Below are 21,822 nucleotides of genomic sequence, written 5' to 3'. Positions count from 1 at the left end.
AGGCCTGTATTAGCTCATTTCTGCACACTCAGTTTCTCTTTTATGATGAAAGAAAATTAACTCCTAACCTAGGATTGTTGTGCAGATTAGGGAGAGTGAATGTGAAGCACCAAGCACAGTTTCTGACTCTCAGAGAGTGCACAATAAACAGTACCTAGTGTAGCTGTTACAGTATGTTATAAGGGTCTTTAGCTCTTTTAGAGGTACACTAGTTGGAAAAACCAATTTCTCCCTATAAGGAAGAAATGAGAAAAATCTACCCTTCACTTCTTGAACCAAGCAAAGCTGTTGTCATTTATATTTCAAACATTATTTAGGGGGTGAATGTTTTAGGCTGTTGACCTTTATTTTTCTGATTCTGTCAAATATAGGTGGTATGAGAAATGAAGCCAATGGGTAGAGACCCAAGGATCTTATCTCTAGCTGCTGAAGTTGCAGTAAGTCCTGAGCAGAATGTCCCTGTTATACTGTTGAAGTTAAAAGGTAAGAAAATCTTTTTGTGATCGGCTGACACTTCAACAAAACAAATTCCATCATGGGTACAATTTTAGCATTTGTTTTTAATTTGTTCAGTGAAATCTTAACACTGTGATAAAGCAGTGATTTCTTTTTCCTTTTTAATGTATTTTTAGTCATTATTCAACCTATAAAAATACGGATAACTCTTGGATTTATTGAGCAAAAATAAGTATATCTTATTTCCTTTTGCCTTAGAAATAATAAACAACACACCTTTTGGAAGCTCAGAGTTGAAGAAAGTCAAACAAGATATATATTGTTATGATCTCATTCAGTATTGCCTCTTGGTCCTCAGTCAAGATTGTTCTCGAATCCAGGGTGGTTGGACTACAATTTCCCAGCTTACACAGATATTAAGGTAAAATGAACAATAAATCAGCTTGTTGTTGAGGGATATAGTAGTAGATTCTTTTTTTTTTTTTTTTGCGGTACGCGGGCCTCTCACTGTTGTGGCTTCTCCCATTGCGGAGCACAGGCTCCGGACGCGCAGGCTTAGCGGCCATGGCTCACGGGCCCAGCTGCTCCGTGGCATGTGGGATCTTCCCAGACCGGGGCACGAACCTGTGTCGCCTGCTTCGGCAGGCGGACTCTCAACCACTGTGCCACCAGGGAAGCCCGAGTAGATTCTTAATTTCAACATTTGCTTTCTTTTCTTCATCTGGCTAACAAGCATTGGCAACCTCCCATGGTATGTTATGGATGTACTTTTCCTTCATACTATATATTATTATTCCTAACTGTATTTGTGAATATTTCACTGTCAATTTCACTCCATAAGCTCTACGAAGATGGTGATCTTGTGCTCACCACTGAATCCCAAGGGCCTAATAGACTAAAGACTAAAGAATATTGAAGAAATAAAGAGATTAAGGCACTGGCTCTATACTGGAAAAACTTACAGTAGACATGGGATGACAGTCATGTGGATTTATCATACAAGGCAGAATGAAATAGGTGCTGAAATGAAAGGCATAAGCAAAAGACTGCAGAAGAAGAGATACAGAAACTTCATTTCACAGTGTATTGGTATAGCTGTCTCAACTGTATATTTCATTAAGTAACCCAAATCATGTCAATAAATTTAGAAGCAGCATTTACTGATCAGTAGATGCTAGATCAGCCATGCTAGAAATTATGAGAAAAAGATCAAAATCTTTTTTCATATAGGAGGCAATAAAATAAATCAGGTGTTCTCAGTGTCTAAGCCACTTCCTAATTAAGTAACTGAAAATGTGCAGTACTAGTTGGATCTTAGCTTTTGAAACTGCCTATAATTAAACATAGATAGATAAAGGCCAGATTCAAGGTATACAGTTAGGAAAAACAGTTAACACATGTAATATTTTTTTAATACCTTAATTTTCAAGATTAATTATTTCCTTAAGTAAATAAAGCCTTATGTCTTTGTGTTTTTAGATATGTTAGCTCATGGAAATATTGATGGAGCTAGGCTCTCAGAAGTGGACTCCAAGTCTTAAGAAATCCCCATGTTTGTGAACGTACAAAAAATGTATTTCATTTATTAACATTTTCAATGAAAATAGTACTCTTAATTAACTTTAGAAACCAAAGGGAAAAGAGAAACTGGTACATGTGAGTGTAAGTCTATTGACCTTAAGAACTGATATGCAAAAAAAAAAAAGACACTGAGCATTAGTCAGTTTTTAGTGTACTCAGTATGTAGTCACTGTTGCTTATCAGTGTCTGCACAAGCCTCTAACATTGATACTTACTTATTAGAGTACACACATAGAGACCATTCTTGGATTGGGGACTTTTTTTGGTATTAGTCTGCACAAATAATTCTTACCGTTGAGGCTTTTGAATATACTCGTTTCGTATCCAGGGGGTGACTTTATGTGTGGTTTCAAGAGGACCCATTTCTCTAAATAACCTTCTCTCTTTCAATGTATATTGTAAACTGTTCCTACTAGACTTTTTGCTGTCTCCTCTTCTGATGTAGGGAATGTGCAGTCAGATATTTTTCAGATTTTAGGAAAGTAGATCTGTTGGAAAAAATTGATAATCTGTCCCTTGTAGACTAATGCTACCCTAGCTGTTTTTCAGCTATCTGATGTGTAAAATGTATCAGTTAACACATATGTTACTCTTGAATGGTATTCTATTGCTTTTAGAGTGTGTGTAGCCCCTTCACTGAAAACTTGCCTCTTTCTCTTTATTGTGAGCCAAGTGTATTTTGTTTCCTGAAGGATTGACAAGTAAGTTTTTAGGACAGGTAAGGCCTAGCTCTAAGTACAGGCAAAATCCACACCACTGTTTACTTGTTACTTGTTAAGAAAGTTGTTACACTAATTTTCCTGTAAAAGTTCTTTATTGGCTTGGCAACAAAAGAAAGATACTAAAAATTCTCATTAAGGCATGGTGTCTATAGAAGCTTTAGCATTCATCTAAAATTTATAATTAGCACAAACTGAATCACAAACTTGTGCTCTTATTTCAGCCATTGCTGTGTGGGCTTGGAACCGGGAGAAGATGCAGAGGAATTTTACAATGAATTACTTCCATCAGCTGTAGAAAATTTTCTAGTTTTGGGGAGGCAATTGCAAACATGTTTCATCAACGCAGCTAAGGTATATGTATTTATTTAGGGTTTTTTGTTTTGTAGCCAAAACAAGTTAATTCTTGAGACGATGTTCCATATTGTTTTTTCAAGTGTGCAATATTTGGCTGAAAGTACAATTAGAGTAATGGATTCAAACATTTTGAAAGCTACGACCAAAAAAAAGAAAATCTCTACATTTGAAAATTTTAAAGTGCTGACTGAAGCATATTGTATGGCAATATGCTTTTTGAAGGATCTGTTTTACTACTCAGTTTTGAGCATCACCCATAGACATTTATTTCCATAACATTTTCCTAAAACATACTTTCTACTTAAATCAGTAGTGGAAGAAAGTATTGTTCTTTAGGCCCAAGGCTTTTCTCAGTAGCTCCAATGGTGAAGAAGAATAAAGGTGCACTTTCTATATGCTCCTTCAGATCCTCTCTAGTCAAAATGTTTCAACCTCAACATTTGGGTTCATTTCAATCCAACAAGTATTTCTTGGGTGAATTATGCTGGATGCTATATGTACTTTTTTTTTTTTTTTTTTACCTATGGATCATTTAGAAGTTTGTTGCTTAGTTTCGAAATATTTGAGGGTTTTCTTGCTGTTTTATTGTTATCAGTTTCTAATTTAATTCTGTCATGTCAGATAACATACTCTGTATCATTTCAGTCCTTTGAAGTATTTTCAGACTTGTTTTGTGGCACTCCATATGTTTTATAGTGGTGAGTGTTCCATTACAAGCCTTGCTTTGCACAGTGCTGTCTTAACTGAAATTCATGGATATCAGGGACATGTAAAGCTTTTGATATATACAGATTTCATTTAACATGGTACCATGCAAAAGCAAAGACTCCGTATACCTGAATGTGAACTCCTCAGTTGTAGTGTGTAATGTTCTGTAAATGTCAATTAGATCAGTTTGGATATAGAATTTCCACCTTGGAAGAGTTCTTGGCTATATGTACATTTGGGCCTACTGCCACATCAGAGATAGAGCAGATTCAAAACTTTTGTGAATTATGAAGGGAAATAATGTAAGTCACTATAGGATGTTAAGTTCAATTTGAGATGCTTTGGGTATATAAGGAATACACATAGTTTTGCCTTTAAACAACTCTCAGGCTAATAAAGTAGATAAAACCTCTAGGTATTTCTTATAGAAAACATAAGACAGATATATTTTTAATTCAAAAAAATAAGTTTAAAAGGTTTAAGAGTGAAATTGAGCAAGATATACAACAGTGGACAAAAAAGTGGTTTGAGTATGAGAAGTATTGTTGGCAGAGAATTTAACTTAGTGGTAGAGTATATGGGGCACAGATGCCACTTCTACCATCTCCATTGACATTTTGAGGGATGCTAGCAGTAAATAAATCTTTGCATATTTGCTAGATATAATTCAGTTCAGTTAAAGCAACATGAACTATAGAAATTGTGTTGAACTTGATTTCTTTTCTGGCTGTGCCACAAACTAACTCTGGGTTCTTGGACAAATCACTTGATTTCACTCCACCTCAACTTCCTCCTTTGTAAAATGAATTTCCATCTCATGAATAGCTCAGACCATTATGAAAGCTTTATGTTTTCTTCAAAGCACTTTTATTTAATATTCCCCACTTAAAAGCAATAATAATTATATTCTTTTCATTTATACAGTCCTTCAATACTTTTCATAATACTTTCTTATTCTTAGTCATGGTATTTGTATAGAGATAAAAAACTGTTTAGTATATACATCAAAGGGAGTAAATCAGCTACAAAAAAAAGAGGGCCACTTGACCACAGAACAAATTAAAATGGTGAATAAAAAGAAAATGACGAGAGACAGGATTCAGTGCACAGGGCCAGGAGGACACAGAAGTGTCCAGAATCCAGGCAGGAAGTTGCTGTCTGAGTCCATGACTCAGGTTCCAGTGGAGCAGGTACTGGTATGGTAGACAGGCTGGTAGAGCAGGAGGACCAGCTCTCCTTGGTCTGAAAGCCCAGCCTCTGCCACTGAGCCCATCCAGTTCTTCCTGTCACACTAGTTTTTTTTAACATCTTTATTGGAGTATAATTGCTTTACAATGCTGTGTTAGTTTCTGCTGTATAAAAAACTGAATCAGCTATATGTATACATATATCCCCATATCCCCTCCCTCTTGCATCTCCCTCCCACCCTCCCTATCCCACCTCTCTAGGTGGTCACAAAGTACCAAGCTGATCTCCCTGTGCCATGCAGCTGCTTCCCACTAGCTATCTATTTTACATTTGGTAGTGTATATATGTCAGTGCTACTCTCTCACTTCGTCCCAGCTTACCCTTCCCCCTCCCTGTGTCCTCAAGTCCATTCTCTACATCTGTGCCTTTACTCCTGTCGTATCCCTAGGTTCATCAAAACCATTTTTTTTACATTCCATATATGTGTTAGCATACGGTATTTATTTTTCTCTTTCTGACTTCACTCTGTATGACAGACTCTAGGTCCATCCACTTCAGTACAAATAACTCAGTTTCATTTCTTTTTATGGCTGAGTAACATTCCATTGTATATATGTGCCACATCTTCTTTATCCATTCATCTGTCGATGACACTTAGGTTGCTTCCACGTCCTGGGTATTGTAAATAGTGCTGCAATGAACATTGTGATACATATCTCTTTTTGAATTATGGTTTTCTCAGGGTATATGCCCAGTAGTGGGATTGCTGGATCATATGGTTATTCTATTTTTAGTTTTTTAAGGAACCTCCATACTGTTCTCCATAGTGGCTGTATCAGTTTACAGTCCCACCAACAAGCAAGAGGGCTCCCTCTTCTCCACACCCTCTCCAGCATTTACTGTTTGTAGATTTTTTGATGATGGCCATTCTGACCGATGTGAGGTGATACCTCATTGTGGTTTTGATTTGCATTTCTCTAATGATTAGTGATGTTGAGCATCCTTTCATATGTTTGTTGGCAATCTGTATATCTTCTTTGGAGAAATGTCTATTTAGGTCTTCTACTCATTTTTGGATTGGGTTGTTTCTTTTTTTGATATTGAGCTGCATGAGCTGCTTGTAAATTTTGGAGATTAATCCTTTATCAGTTGCTTCATTTGCAAATATTTTCTCCCATTCTGAGGGTTGTCTTTTGACTTGTTTATGGATTCCTTTGCTGTGCAAAAGCTTTTAAGTTTCATTAGGTCCCATTTGTTTGTTTTTTATTCACATTTCTCTAGGAGGTGGGTCAAAAAGAATCTTGCTGTGGTTTATGTCATAGAGTGTTCTGCCTATGTTTTCCTCAAAGAGTTTTATAGTGTCTGGCCTTACATTGAAGTTTTTAATCCATTTAGAGTTTATTTCTGTGTATGGTGTTAGGAAGTGTTCTAATTTCATTCTTTTACATGTAGCTGTCCAGTTTTCCCAGCACCACTTATTGAAGAGGCTGTCTTTTCTCCACTGTATATTCTTGCCTCCTTTTTCAAAGATAAGTTGGCCATATATGTGTGGGCTTATCTCTGGGCTTTCTATTCCTGTTCCATTGATCTATATTTCTGTTTTTGTGCCAATACCATACTGTCTTGATTACTGTAGCTTTGTGCTATAGCCTGAAGTCAGGGAACCTGATTCCTCCAGCTCCTTTTTCCTTTCTCAAGATTGCTTTGGCTATTCAGGGTCTTTTGTGTTTCCACACAAATTGTAAAATTTTTTGTTCTAGTTCTGTGAAAAATGACATTGGTAGTTTGATAGGGACTGCACTGAGTCTGTAGATTGCTTTGGTAGTATAGTCATTTTCACAATATTGATTCTTCCAACCCAAGAACATGGTCTATCTCTCCATCTGATTGTGTCATCTTTGATTGCTTTCATCAATGTCTTATAGTTTTCTGCATACAGTTCTTTTGTCTCCTTAGGTAGGTTTATTCCTAGGTATTTTATTCTTTTTGTTGCATTTTTGTTGCAGTTGTAAATGGGAGTGTTTCCATAATTTCTCTTTCAGATTTTTCATCATTAGTGTATAGGAATGCAAGAGATTTCTGTGCATTAATTTTGTGTCCTGCTACTTTACCAAATTCATTGATTAGCTCTAGTAGTTTTCTGGTAGCATCTTTAGGATTCTCTATGTGTAGTATCATGTCATCTGCAAACAGTGACAGCTTTACTTCTTTTCCGATTTGGATTCCTTTATTTCTTTTTCTTTGATTGCTGTGGCTAAAACTTCTGAAACTATGTTGAATAATAGTTGTGAGAGTGGGCAACCTTGTCTTTTTCCTGATCTTAGAGGAAATGGTTTCAGTTTTTCACCATTGAGAATGATGTTGGCTGTGGATTTGTCATATATGGCCTTTATTACGTTGAGGTAGGTTCCCTCTATGCCCACTTTCTGGAGAGTTTTTATCATAAATAGGTGTTGAATTTTTTCGAAAGCTTTTTCTGCATCTATTGAGATGCAGAAAAGTTAGGTTGTTTGAGATTTTTCTTGTTTCTTGAGGTATGATTGTATTGCTATAAACTTCCCTCTTAGAACTGCTTTTGCTGCGTCCCATAGGTTTTGGGTCATCGTGTTTTCATTGTCATTTGTTTCTAGGTATTTTTTTGATTTCCTCTTTGATTTCTTCAGTGATCTCTTGGTTATTTAGTAGCATATTGTTTAGCCTCCATGTGTTTGTATTTTTTACAATTTTTTTTTTACTGTAATTGATATCTAGTCTCATAGCATTGTGGTCGGAAAAGATACTTGATATGATTTCAATTTTCTTAAATTTACTGAGTCTTGATTTGCGACCTGAGGTATGATCTGTCCTGGAGAATGTTCCATGTGCACTTGAGAAGAAAGTGTATTCTGTTGTTTCTGGATGGAATGTCCTATAAATATCAATTAAGCCCATCTGGTCTAATATGTCATTTAAAGCTTGTGTTTCCTTATTTATTTCATTTTGGATGATCTGTCCATTGGTGAAAGTGGGGTGTTAAAGTCCCCTACTATTATTGTTTTACTGTTGGTTTCCCCTTTTATGGCTGTTAGCATTTGCCTTATGTGTTGAGGTGCTCCTATGTTGGGTGCATAAATATTTACGATTGTTATATCTTTTTCTTGGATTGTTTCCTTGATCATTATGTAGTGTCCTTGTCTCTTGTAATAGTCTTTATTTTAAAGTCTATTTTGTCTGATATGAGTATTGCTATTCCAGCTTTCTTTTGATTTACATTTGCATGGAACATCTTTTTCCATCCCCTAACTTTCAGTCTGTATGTGTCCCTAGGTCTGAAGTGAGTCTCTTGTAGGCAGAATATATACGGGTTTTGTTTTTGTATCCATTGAGCCAGTCTGTGTCTTTTGGTTGGAGCATTTAATCCATTTACTTTTAAGGTAATTATCGACATGTATGTTCCTATTACCATTTTCTTAATTGTTTTGCATGTGTTTTTTGTAAGTCTTTTCCTTCTCTTGTGTTTCCTGCCTAGAGAAATTCCTTTAGCATTTGTTGTAAAGCTGGTTTGGTGGTGCTGAATTCTCTTAACTTTTGCTTGTCTGCAAAGTTTTTAATTTCTTCATCAAATCTGAATGAGATCCTTGCTGGGTAGAGTAATCTTGGTTGTATGTTTTTTCTTATCATCACTTTAAATATGTCTTGTCTTTCCCTTCTGGCTTGCAGAGTTTCTGCTGAAAGATCAGCTGTTAACCTTATAGGGATTCCCTTGTATGTTTTTTGTTGCTTTTCCCTTGCTGCTTTTAATATTTTTTCTTTGTATTTAATTTTTGGTAGTTTGATTAATATGTGCCTTGGCATGTTTTTCCTTTGATTTATCCTGTATGGGACTCTGTGCTTCCTGGACTTGATTGACTATTTCCTTTCCCATGTTATGGAAGTTTTCAACTATAATCTCTTCAAATATTTTCTCAGACCCTTTCTTTTTCTCTTCTTCTTCTGGGACCCCTATAATTCAAATGTTGGTGTGTTTAATGTTGTCCCAGAGTTCTCTGAGACTCTCCTGAGTTCTTTTCATTCTTTTTTCTTTATTCTGCTCTGCGGCAGTTATTTCCACTATTCTATCTTCCAGGTCACTTATCTGTTCTTCTGCCTCAGTTATTCTGTTATTGATTCCTTCTAGAGTATTTTTAATTTCATTTATTGTGTTGTTCATCATTGTTTGTTTGCTCTTTAGTTCTTCTGTGTCCTTATTGAACGTTTCTTCTGTTTCTCCATTCTATTTCTGAGATTTTGGATCATCTTTACTATCATTACTCTGAATTCTTTATCAGGTAGACTGCCTATTTCCTCTTCATTTCTTTGGTCTGGTGGGGTTTTACCTTGCTCCTTCATCTGCTACATATTTCTCTGTCTTCTCATTTTGTTTAACTTATGGTGTTTGTGGTCTCCTTTTCACAGGCTGCAGGTTCGTAGTTCCCGTTATTTTTGGTGTCTGCCCCCAGTGGGTGAGGTTGGTTCAGTGGCTGTGTAGGCTCCCTGGTGGAGGGGACTGGTGCCTGTGTTCTGCTGGGTGAGGCTGGATCTTGTCCTTCTGGTGGGCAGGGCCGTGTCTAGTGGTGTTTTTTGGGGTGTCTGTGAACTTATTATGACTTTAGACAGCCTCTCTGCTAATGAGTGGGGTTGTGTTGCTGTCTTGCTAGTTGTTTGGCATGGGGCATCCAGCACTGGAGCTTGCTGGCTGTTGTATGGAGCTGGGTGTTAGTGTTGAGATGGAGATCTCTGAGAGCTCTTACTGATTGATGTTATGTGGAGCCTGGAGGTCTCTGGTGGTCCAGTGTCCTGGACTTGGCTCTCCCACCTCGGAGGCTCAGGCCTAACACCTGGCCAGAGCACCAAGACCCTGCCAGCCGCATGGCTCAGAAGAAAAGGAAGGAAAAAAAACAACAGAAAAAAATGAACAGATAGAACCCCAAATCAAATGGTAAAAGCAAAACTATACAGACAAAATCACAAAAAGAAACACACACACACACTGATAAAAAGAAAACAAACAAAAACAAACAGACAGAACCCTTGGACAAATGGTAAAAGCAAACCTAAACCGACAATAATCACAGAAAGTAACATATATACACACACTCACAAAAAGAGAAAAAAGGAAAAAAAATTTTTTTAAATAAAAAGGAAGAGAGTAACCAAACTAATAAACAAATCCACCAATGATAACAAGCACTAAAAACTAAGATAAACCTAAACCCAAAAACAAATCAGACGCAGAAAGCAAACCCCATGTCTACAGTTGCTCCGAAGTCCACTGCCTCAATTTTGGGAACATTCATTGTCTATTCCTGTATTCCAAACACGCAGGGTTTATCATGTTGATTGTGGGGATTTAATCCACTGCTTCTGAGGCTGCACAGAGAAATTTCCCTTTCTCTTCTTTGTACAGCTCCTGGGGTTCAGCTTTGGTTTTGGCCCCACCTCTGTGTGTAAGCCCCTCTCAAGCATCTGTTCCCTGCCCAGACAGGAGGGGGTTAAAGCAGCAGCTGATTAGGGCTTTCTTGCTCACTCAGGCCAGGGAGAGGGAGGGGTACAGTAGTCATAATTGGAATGCGGGCCAAGCATGTGGCGGGAGAGGCCAGTGTGACATTGCAACAGCCTCAGGTGTGCTGTGTGTTCTCCCAGGGAAGTTTTCCCTGGATCATGGGACCCTGGCAGTGGCATGCTACACAGCCTCCCAGGGAGGGTGTGAGTAGTGACCTGCCCTTGCACGTAGGATTCTTGGTGACAGCAGCGGCAGCGTTAGTGGTACATGCCCATCTCTGGGGTCCAAACTGACAGTCGTGGCTCATGCCCATCTCTGGAGCTCGCTTAGGCAGTGCTCTGCTGTCTCTGGGCACACGGAGCAGGAATCCCCTCTCCTTGCGCACCCCGAAACAATGGTCTCTTGCCTCTTAGGCAGGTTCAGACTCTCCCAGACTCCCTCCCGGCTAGCTATGGGGCACTAGCCCCCTTCAGGCTGACTTCACGCAGCCAACCCCAGTCCTCTCCCTGGCATCTGACCTCCGAAGCCTGAGCCTTAGCTCGCAGCCCCCACCCGCCTCGGCGGGTGAGCAGACAAGCCTCTCAGGCTGGTAAGTGCTGGTTGGCACCGATCCTTTGTGCAGGAATCTCTCCGCTTTGCCCTCCGCACCCCTGTCGCTGCACTCTCCTTCATGGCTCTGAAGCTTCCCCCCTGGTCACCCCCTGTCCCCGGCAGTGAAGGGGCTTCCTAGTGTGTGGAAACTTTTCCTCCTTAACATCTCCCTCCCAGAGGTGCAGGTCCCGTCCCTATTCTTTTGTCTCTGTTTTTTCTTTTTTCTTTTGCCCTACCCAGGTACGTGGGGATTTTCTTGCCTTTTGGGAGGTCTGAGGTCTTCTGCCAGCGTTCAGTAGGTGTTCTGTAGTCATTGTTCCACATGTAGATGTATTTTTGATGTATTTGTGGGGAGGAAGGTGATCTCCCCGTCTTACTCCTCCACTATCTTGAAGGTCCCTGCACTTGTTTGTTGATGGGTTATCATGGCAGTGGGAAGCACAGAAAAAGTTAATTATCAGCACAGACTAAAATGGAACAATTTGGACTTTGGTTTAAAATTAATTAAAATTCTGTTTCTAGTGTTAAAAAAAGAAAAAGAAAACTGAATTTTTTTTCAGAATTATTATTATTTTTAACATCTTTATTGGAGTATAATTGCTTTACAATGGTGTGTTAGTTTCTGCTTTATAACAAAGTGAATCAGTTACACATATACATATGTTCCCATATCTCTTGCCTCTTGCGTCTCCCTCCCTCCCACCCTCCCTATCCCACTGCTCTAGGTGGTCACAAACCACCTAGCTGATCTCCCTGTGCTATGTAGCTGCTTCCCACTAGCTATCTGTTTTACGTTTGGTAGTGTATATATGTCCATTTATCTATTAGTTCTATCTACCTAGTTGTTTCCCAATTATATATATATTTTTTAATTAGCTAGCAGGTAGGTAGTAGAGCACATGGTGGGACATACACAGGGTATTATGGCCTAAACTGCAAACTCGTTAAAATATGCATACACATATACATATATACGTGCATACACACACACACACACACACACACACACACACACACACACACACACACACACACACACACACACACACACATATATATTAGGTTGGCCAGAAAGTTCATTTGGGTTTTTCATAACATGTTACAGAAAAACCCGAGCGAACTTTTTGGCCAACCCAATGTATGTATTTTATATGTAAGCATAGGAAAATAACTGCCAGAATTTTGTAGTGACTTAAGGGTAAATTTTGTTAACCAGTCTCAGAGGCCATGAATTTGTGGGTGACATTATCTAATGGGTTTTTAAAGGGAAGTAGTAAGTATAGGAGCCCAGCACTATACCTCGAGGTTGGCAGCAATGAAGATTACCGTGCCCTTTATTTCAGTGAAACTGGCTAAGGCAGTTTATTGGACTAAAGGGATTCTTGATCTAACGTGACACTTCTTTCTTTTTTGATTGTTGGTATATTTGTTAGTATACATCTATTTAAGCACCTATCTAACCCTGAGGAAGAAAATACTTTCATTTTTATGAAGAGTAACCATAGTAGCCATGTTTTTGCTGTTGTCATTACTTTTAGGCCACAGTACATTCATGACATGGATAAGATAAATGGCCTTTATACAACTTTCCACTAAAATTATGTGGCCAGTAAGACAGAATTGTGAATGTAATCTGTTTGTTATTTCCCATTGTGACACATACTCTAATGTAGAATAATTTCTCATCCTACTTTCCAGAAGGAAAGAAGCAGAAAAAATTGTCATTTATTTATTGGATAAATATTGATTGAACATTCACTGTGTGTCAGAACTGTTGTAGACACTGGGTGTATAGTGGAGAGCTAAATAACATGGTCTTTGCCTTCATGGAGTCATAGAGTAGAAGCTGCAACTGAAATGCACTAATAATAATGCTTTTTATGTTGACACCTACTTTTGCATATTGCAGTGTTTTTCAACCCTGGCTACATAAACAAATCACACACCTAACCTTGTAAAGAGTCAGAGGTCCAGACTTTTAACTTTGGAGATTCAGATTTCAGTATGTTTGGACTAAAGCCTGTGCACAGGGATATTTTTTAAAACTCCACAGATGATTCTTATGTATAGCTGGTATTGAAAAATCCTAGTGTATCAACTTGTAGTTCTTATACTACGTATATTGTCCCATTTGACCTCTGGATAGCAACCATTTCTGTTAAGTAGAGTAGGTATTACTAGCCTGTTACCACAGTTTTATAAATTAAGAAACTAAAAGCTACAAGATCATGTACCTCATAAATAGCTGAGATAGATGCAGAAACCAGGTCCTGTGACTCTTCAGAGAGAAGTCTATTCTTTTATTAATTAAAACAATTACAGAAAAGTCAATTGATTTTTTTTGTGTGTGTTAAGGGTGAAGAAAAAGATGCATTACTACACTTTTTTGAAATTGTGACTGATTCTCTCTTCTGGCTATTGGGAGGACATGTTCAACTCATCCAGAATGGTAAGAAAAAAGATTTTTTAATTGATAGTCATTGTAGAGTCACCTGCTAACAGTTTGATTGTTTTTTTTCTAAAAATAAATACCTCATTAACTACAGATAACCACAGTTAAATGAAACCACACTGAAATAACCCCACACACAAAAAGTAAAAGCACATTTGGATGTTCCAGCTTTAAATAGACAACATCAACAATGTGGATATTACATTAAGTGGAAAATTGCTAAAATATAACTTTCTCCTTAGTTTTTTCTATTTAGCAAATCTAAGATAAGGATTAATGATCTTAACAGTTTAGTCTAGGGAAAATCTTTTTTTTTTCCCCCAAAGATTACAGTTATATTTTAGACTTAGTATGATAGACATCCCTATGTACAGAGTATAGATATAATTTAACTCACAGCCTAACTATTGATGTAAGAGTAAGCTTTTATATAGTGATATTTTACTAAACTTGAAAGTTACTATATAGGATTTCTGTACTTACATTGAGCAATACAAATACATGTTAGTTTTATATTATGTTTCCTTAAGACTAAGAAAGTAAACTAATAATAATCATGACAACATTCTAACCTTCTTGAAAGATTTAATCTAAGAAAAATGTAATTATATAGGAATAATGTAAGAACATTGATATTTTTTAGAACGTTAAAATTGAACTGAATATTAATATTTTATTTTTTACTCTCAGAATTATGTATGTGCATAATTTAAAGAGTCGGATGGTTCCGTAAGAATTGTTTAAAAAATACACACAATCCCTCACACCTCACTCCAGTTCCCATTTTCTAAAGGCAACTACTTTCGATTAGTATAACTAATACTTTTGGTAGTTATATCCACATAGAGCTAAGTAACATGCTTGAATACTTCTTTTAAAAATAAGCATTATCTATTCATTTCCCATTATAGAACAAATATTAGTATAAACTTCCCAACTTAAAGAACTATTTTACCAAAAATATAAAGTACTTAGCCACACTATAGTGAGATATTAAAGACCTAGTTAATGAGAGACAGAGAGAGAATACTTGAAAAATTTTTAAATATGCCATATTCCTTTTCAAAAATTATAACAAAAGTGACAGTACTCCTCAGATCAATCTGTAGATTTAAAACACCAATAAAGTAGGTATTAAAACTAAGTTAAACAATTGGATACAAAATTAGGATGTCCAGTAACCTTTTCTCTCAAAAGAACCACCTCCTTGGAGAAATGGCTGACTATATATAGGTATGAGGTAGAAAATATGCAAGATAAGCCAGAAGTATCTTGAATAACTAGATAGGAAGGAGGCAATCAAAGTCTGTTAGGATTCTGTGAAAAGGACTCAGGAGCCAACATAAGGAGGCTTCTACTAGCTAAAAATGGGAAATTTGAACAGTAATAAGGGTAATAACTACAGTGGATTAAAACTCGTCAAATATAGTGAGATTATTAACTTTAACCTTTTATTATGGAAAGTAGAATAGTATAATGAACCCCTATGTACTCATCACTGAGCCTCAACAATTATCAACATTTTGCTAATCGTTTTTTTATATATTCCCATACCATTATTAATAAAAGTTACCATTAGAGTCTGCTAGGGGACCAGTTCATTTTGAAAACTGGTAAATGGAGAGTCCGGCATTTATACTGCCTTTTCTTACATACTGATGAGGAGAAACTTTTCTTTATAAACATATCCCAACTAATAAGTGAAAAGGGTATGATAGAATAGTGCCATTTTGCAACCTTTAGTGAATTATCCATCACTGTCAACACCTCAAAAGGAGAGACAACCAGATAATAAGTGCCTCATCATAACCTCACATATGACATGGATATGCCAGAAATTCAAACATGAATCATTTTGATTCTGGAGCTCCAACTACCAATTTGTAGAAGGTCAGAGAAACATTAAATTATACCCCAGGAATGCAGTTAGCAAAGCTAGACTGTGGGAAACTCATAGGACAATTGACATAGTTTCGTCAATAAATAAATTGCAGGGGGGAAAAAGGGTAAAGTAGAAACCCATAGGTTAAAAGAAATTTGAAAGATAACCAGTTCCAATGTGTGACTCTTAATTGGATCTTGATTCAAATAAACTTTTAAAAATTCACACAAAGGGCTTCCCTGGTGGTGCAGTGGTTGAGAGTCCGCCTGCCGATGCAGGGGACATGGGCTCGTGCCCCGGTCCAGGAAGATCCCACATACCGCGGAGCGGCTGGGCCCGTGAACCATGGCCGCTGAGCCTGCGTGTCAGGAGCCTGTGCTCCGCAACAGGAGAGGCCACAACAGTGAGAGGCCCACATACGGCAAAAAAAAAAAAATTCACACAAAAAGTGGAAATGGGAGGACTGACTGGATATTTGATAAAATCAGGGAATCGTGATTATTTAGGTTAGATAATGGCTATGTTTTATTTTTTAATAATTCATATGTTTGGGGAATATGTATTGAAATACTTGTGGATAAAATGATTTGATGTCTTAGATTTGCTTTCAAATAAAATGGGAGGCAGGAAGTAGATGGGATAGGTGAAACAAGATTGTTGGTGAGTTGATCACTGTTAAAGTTGAGTGACTGGTACATGCAGGGTCATTATACTGTTCTCTCTACTCTTACATATGTTTGAAACTTTAATTGTAAAAAGTTAATTAAAGAAAGAAATGGGCAGAAGTATCAGTTTTAGTTTGGGGGACCAAATAGTTATCTGACTGCACTTGAAAAACATAGTAGAGGCTCCAAAAATAGGTTATATAATAATATAAGACAAATAGTATAAAAAATAAAGTAGAATAACTTTAATAAATTATCATAATTTTTCCAATATAGAAAAAAGGTATATACACACTAGATACTATATGATTTCAGTGAATTCAAAGTTAATTAAAGAGTTGTTAATGAAACATCTTTAAGTAGACAAAAATGGAAAAATACACTTATCCCAGCTACAGAGGAGAATTTTTTTGCTATTAAAGAATAGAAAATTAGAAGCCATAAAAATATTTAATAGTAGTGGTATTGTGTTTTGAAGTTGTTAAACATTAAAAAAGAATGGTATCTGGTGAGATATTGAAATACTGGATTATATAAATAGAAATGAAGAACAGTAGTTAGTATGTGAAAGAAATCAAATACGTTCCCTCAGGAAACTGAAAGAGGAAAAGAGGAAAGTTGTTTTGTAGAAGCTAGGGTAGTGTTCACAGAGCTGCCTTGCCAACATACCTGATCCCACTTTAATTAAAATTCTGAGAGGCTTCCCTGGTGGTGCAGTGGTTAAGAATCCACCTGCCAATGCAGGGGACATGGGTTCAAGCCCTGTTCCGGGAATATCCCACGTGCCACGGAGCAACTAAACCTGTGTGCCACAACTACTGAGCCTGCACTCTACAGCCCGTGTGCCACAACTACTGAAGCCTGCACACCTAGAGCCCATGCTCCACAACAAGAGAAGCCACTGCAATGAGAAGCCTGAACACCGCAATGAAGAGTAGCCCCCGCTCACCGCAACTAGAGAAAGCCCGTGCACAGCAACAAAGACCCAACACAGCCAAAAATAAATAAATTTATTTTTTAAAAAAATTCTGATCAGTTAGTGAAGAAAGGACTATAAACTGACATTTACTGGGAACCTACGCTGTTCTAGGACATTTTACAGTAGTCTGTGAAAGAGCTGTTATTTTTAGCTTTATAGAGGCAGAAATAGATGTTCTGAGAGGTTAAGCGACTTGCGTAAGCATCCAGTGCCGTCTTCATAACTGGCTGCTCAGAACCTAAAAATTATAAACCAATACAAACAAATACTCTTCTGGGTAATTCATGATTTATTATTATTTAAGATAAGATATTAGCAAACATGATAAACATGATACATTATATAACAATTAAATTTTTAAGGACATGAGCTGCTGATTACGGTCATCTGTGCCATTGCTATTCCTTCACATTCTCTTTTTTTCACAGAAAATTTGGTTTTCTTCACTGAACTCACTGCTAGAAAAGGAGATTCAGTTTTAGGATTTTATATTTTACTTTTAATTTAAGGGGAGATAACAGTAGATTCTTAGCTTAGTATTTCTTTATTTTTCTTTTAATTTATTTTTGGCTGCATTGGGTCTTCATGCTTTCTCTAATTGCAGCTAGCGGGGGCTACTACTCTTCGTTGCAGTGCATGGGCTTCTCATTGCGGTGGCTTTCTTGTTGCGGAGCACGGGCTCTAGGTGCATAGGCTTCAGTATTTGTGGCACGCGAGCTCAGTAGTTGTGGCTCGTGGGCTCTAGAGTGCAGGCTCAGTAGTTGTGGCTCATGGGCTTAGTTGCTCTGTGGCATGTGGGATCTTCCCAGACCAGTGATGGAACCTGTGTCCCTTACATTGGCGGGCACATTCTTAACCACTGCGCCACCAGGGAAGTCCCATCTTAGCTTAGTATTTCTTTATTTGTAACTGTCCATAAAAATGGGATAGCTATCTATTATAGTTATTGAAACTATTCTAGAAAATCTTTACTGCAAAGTATATAAAGGCAGGAAGCTTAACAAATGATTATGCTTTGGCTTGGTTTTGAAAGGGCAAGTAAATACTAATTGTATCATCATAGAATCTTAATCTTATTTTCTCTTCCTTTAGTACTGCGAAGTGATCATTTCTTGCACTTACTACAAACTGACAATGTTCAGGTAGGATCTACGGTCATGACCATGCTACAGAACATACTACAGATCAACAGGTAACTTGGCCTTACAAAATATGTAGAATTTTTTTATTTGTGATCAGAAGCATTACCAATTTTATTCCAATTTTCCTAAAATCTTCGATTGCATATGACTTGTACATGGCATTTAAAAAGCTCTATTATTACCATTGTATTTCAGAAAAAAATGGATGTAAAATACTGTAAAAGACTGGAAATTTGTTATCAAATTTGTATCTTATCTTAGAGCTTAAGAAGATTTTAATCCAAATCGCAGGCTTAGAGAAGAAAAATTACCGTGATATCTGAAGGAAAATATTGGGATCACAATAAAAAATATTTAATCATATATTTATTTAGCAAACTGCAAGCTTAGTATTTGCCAGGTGCTATAGAAGGGCATAAAAGAAGTAATAGGCAATTTTCCCAGGTTAAAATAGAAAGGCAGAGTAAACACTATTGAAATCATTGATTCTTTCAGCTCAATATGGATTTGTTAAGCATCTACTATACGTGCCAAGTATTTGTCTGTCATTGGGTTTACAAAATTGATTACGATATGAACCTTGTCTTCAAATAGCTTACAGTATAGTGGAAGAGACTAACACATAAGGACAATTATATTACAGTGTAATAAGTTACCATGTTTAAGGGTACACAAGTATCAGAGGAGCTCCTAAACCAAACTGAGGGGGGGCTACTTCCTGGAGAAGGTTAACACCTGAGATGAAACTCTACGGATAAGAAATTAACCAGGGAGGAAGAAGAGAAAACAGTATTTCTAGGCAGAGGTAACAATATAAGCAAGTGCACACAGGTAAGAAACAACATGCAGAGGGTGAAAAGTAGGCTAGAGTTTATAAGACAGGATACCATAGAAGAGAGAGCTACACAAAGAGAGAACCCCAGAGATCTGCAGAGTCCCCTACAAGTTTTCAGTAGAGTACTGATCAGCACATGCGTTTGAGGAAACTATCCAATGTCGTGGAAAACAGTAATCCAGAAGGATTAAAAGGAGCAGTACCAGAAACACAGAGCCAAGAATACTGACTGATTCCAGCAGCCAAACTGGAAAACTACGTGAAAAATGGAGCACTGAGAGTACTCAGGATGGTTTCATCCTAGTAGTGAGGGATAATAGCACTAGACTGAGCACCATTCTGGATCATCCAAACAAAATGAAAGCAAGATCTGAAAGGATCAAATTGTTTCCAAGCAACTTAACCACATCTGGTTATTGAAACTGCCTACATCTTAAAATTTTCTTTATTTGTAAAGTAATACAAAGGCAGGAAGTTTAGCAGAAATGGTCATACTTTGATTTGGCTTTAAAAGGATGAGAAAATCAAACTTGTGCCATGATAGAATCTCTGCTTTGCTCTTTTTTTTTCCCCCTCTTCCTTTAGTAATACAAAGTAATCATTTCTGCAAACTGATGATGTTCAGATAGGATCTACAATCATAACTATGTATAAAATTCTAGGAAATGTAAATTAATTTATAGTGACAGAAAGCAGATCAGTGGTTGCCTGGGTATAAGGTGCCAGGGAAGGTAAGAAGGGAGGGACTACAGTGAAACAAAAGGAAGCTTTGATGGGTGATGGGTATGTTCATTATCTTGATTGTGATGGGGAAATGTCAGAACTTACCAAATTGTACATTTAAATGTGTGCAGTTTGTTGTATATCAATTATACTTTAATGAAGCTGGTCAAAATAAAAAATCATGAAGTCTTCATGAGCATTTTGATACAGAGTAAAATAAAGGATGCATTCAGGTATGACACCAAGTTTTCTATAATGGATAATAGACAGTGGTATAGCCAAAACAAATTCAATATTGGTTATGTCCAACATAGGTAGATATTTTCAGCAGACAGAGAAATAAGAGTCCGTGCAAAGACTTGTACACAAATGTTTATAGCAGCTTTATCTGTAATACCCAAAGACAAGACAACTTAAATGTCCACTGACAAGTGAATGTGACTTCTGGAAGAGATCTGGACTAGAACTGTGGACTTATGAGTTAGCCTAAAAACGATAGTTAAAAACATGAGAGAAGATGAGCTCAGTGGAAAATATGAATAGACTGAGAAAAGAAATGGGCTGAAAATGGAATCCTGGGGAGTAACCTTTAAGGGGTATATTGGGGAAGGGGAGCCCACAAAGAAGACTGAGAAAGAATGGTCAAAAATCTGTAAGTAGAGGATGGAAGAGGATCAGAAGAACATTTTATCACAGAAGCTGAATGGTAGAGAATATCAGGCATAACCTTTACGGTTACTTTTTCTACTGGATAAAAGTCATTTATATTGTTGTTGAGTAAGAATCTCTTTGCATTGTTCTCAGATAATAATCATTGCCATTATTTGCTTTCTACAAGCCAACATCTACTTTTACAGAATTGCAAAATATCCTAATCAGTAGTAAATGGATAATCAAAGGTACACACCCCTAGAAAATCACATACTCCTTGGTGGGGTGAGTAAAAGAACACCCAGTAATCCCTTTTGACTATTTCAACGTTTCAGGTAATTTTTCATGACATCAGTAATGCAACGTGAGGTTGTTAGTGTAATAAAGGAATACTAAAAGAAAAAGTTCCTTCTATATTAAGTACATGATAATTGAATTCCTATAACATGTTTGTCTTCGTACATCATTAAGCAGTGAACCATGTACTTAATGTCCTGTGATCTTCCTCTTATTATTGCCTTGAAGCTTTTGAACCATCTATTTACTATTTTGCACATTTATCTTTCCTCCAGTATTTGATTGCAAGTTTCTTTGTCAACTTTGTATTCCTTACTTTACCTAGCATGGTGCCTTACAGTAAGAATTCAATTAATTGATTTAATGTGATGTATTTTTGGAACTAAGCTATCTGCTTAAACTATTGGTTATCTTCATGGATCAGGCCATAGGCATTAACTTGCTGCACCTGTAATGTTTAATTTTTTGTGATACTTATGTGTCGTTTAGTAACGGTACTTTTTTTTTTTATTTTGTTCTATTAGTGGTGATTTACTCAGAATAGAAGTGAAAACCCTGCATTCAATTTTAGATGAAGTTGTTTTCAAACTTTTATCAACTCCTAGTCCAGTCATAAGAAGTACTGCTACAAGGCTCCTACTGTTGATGGCTAAATCCCATCAGGAAATTTTGATTTTACTGAGACTAAGTGCCTGCTACAAAGGTAGTACATATATTCTTTCTGTTCTTGAAAGTCTCAAAAAGAACATTTTTATTGATGGTTTATGGAAAACAAAATACCTGTGTTTTTAAAAAGTCAATAATTGAAATGTGCAGATAAACTCTGTCACAGCAGATAACAGTTCAGGGAAAAAACCTTTATGTAATCCAGCTATCTTCATGTCTCAACAGGTGGCATATGGTACCTTATTGACAAGGTTACAATGAATATTTGCTCCCTCTCTGACAGAAAGGCTGTGTATTGATTATACCATATAGTGTAGTAAAATAATGACCAAAAAAAGATCAGTGATCTTACCTAACTTTACTGAGAAAATAGAGCTGTGCTTCAGAGATTGACAGCCCTTTTGATCTT

General features: G+C 36.9%; 1 protein-coding gene across 14 annotated transcripts in view; it reads left to right on the top strand.

Annotated features, from left to right (window-relative positions):
- The window catches only part of IQCB1 (IQ motif containing B1), a 45,644-nt gene that overhangs the window by 4,828 nt on the left and 18,994 nt on the right, over positions 1 to 21,822 (top strand). For 10 of the 14 annotated variants that reach the window (XM_089909966.1, XM_089909962.1, XM_089909964.1 and 7 more), the window contains 7 exons: positions 372 to 483; positions 715 to 877; positions 1,190 to 1,207; positions 2,981 to 3,110; positions 13,477 to 13,570; positions 18,192 to 18,291; positions 21,272 to 21,450. In XM_089909966.1, the coding sequence (XP_089766092.1) occupies positions 384 to 483; positions 715 to 877; positions 1,190 to 1,207; positions 2,981 to 3,110; positions 13,477 to 13,570; positions 18,192 to 18,291; positions 21,272 to 21,450 (784 nt within the window). In that variant the 5' untranslated portion in view covers positions 372 to 383. Of the gene's footprint in view, positions 1 to 371; positions 878 to 994; positions 1,208 to 1,935; positions 2,030 to 2,980; positions 3,111 to 13,476; positions 13,571 to 18,191; positions 18,292 to 21,271; positions 21,451 to 21,822 lie in introns of those variants that run through there. The other 4 variants (XM_089909973.1, XM_089909970.1, XM_089909972.1 and 1 more) reach the window with 4 other exon arrangements.

This window comes from Delphinapterus leucas, chromosome 4 (genome assembly GCF_059928025.1).
Source record: "Delphinapterus leucas isolate spDelLeu-1000000601 "Yukka" chromosome 4, BTC_Dleu_Yukka2, whole genome shotgun sequence".
In the NCBI taxonomy this organism is placed as follows: Eukaryota; Metazoa; Chordata; class Mammalia; order Artiodactyla; family Monodontidae; genus Delphinapterus; species Delphinapterus leucas.
This window is presented reverse-complemented; position numbering and strand designations above follow the sequence as displayed.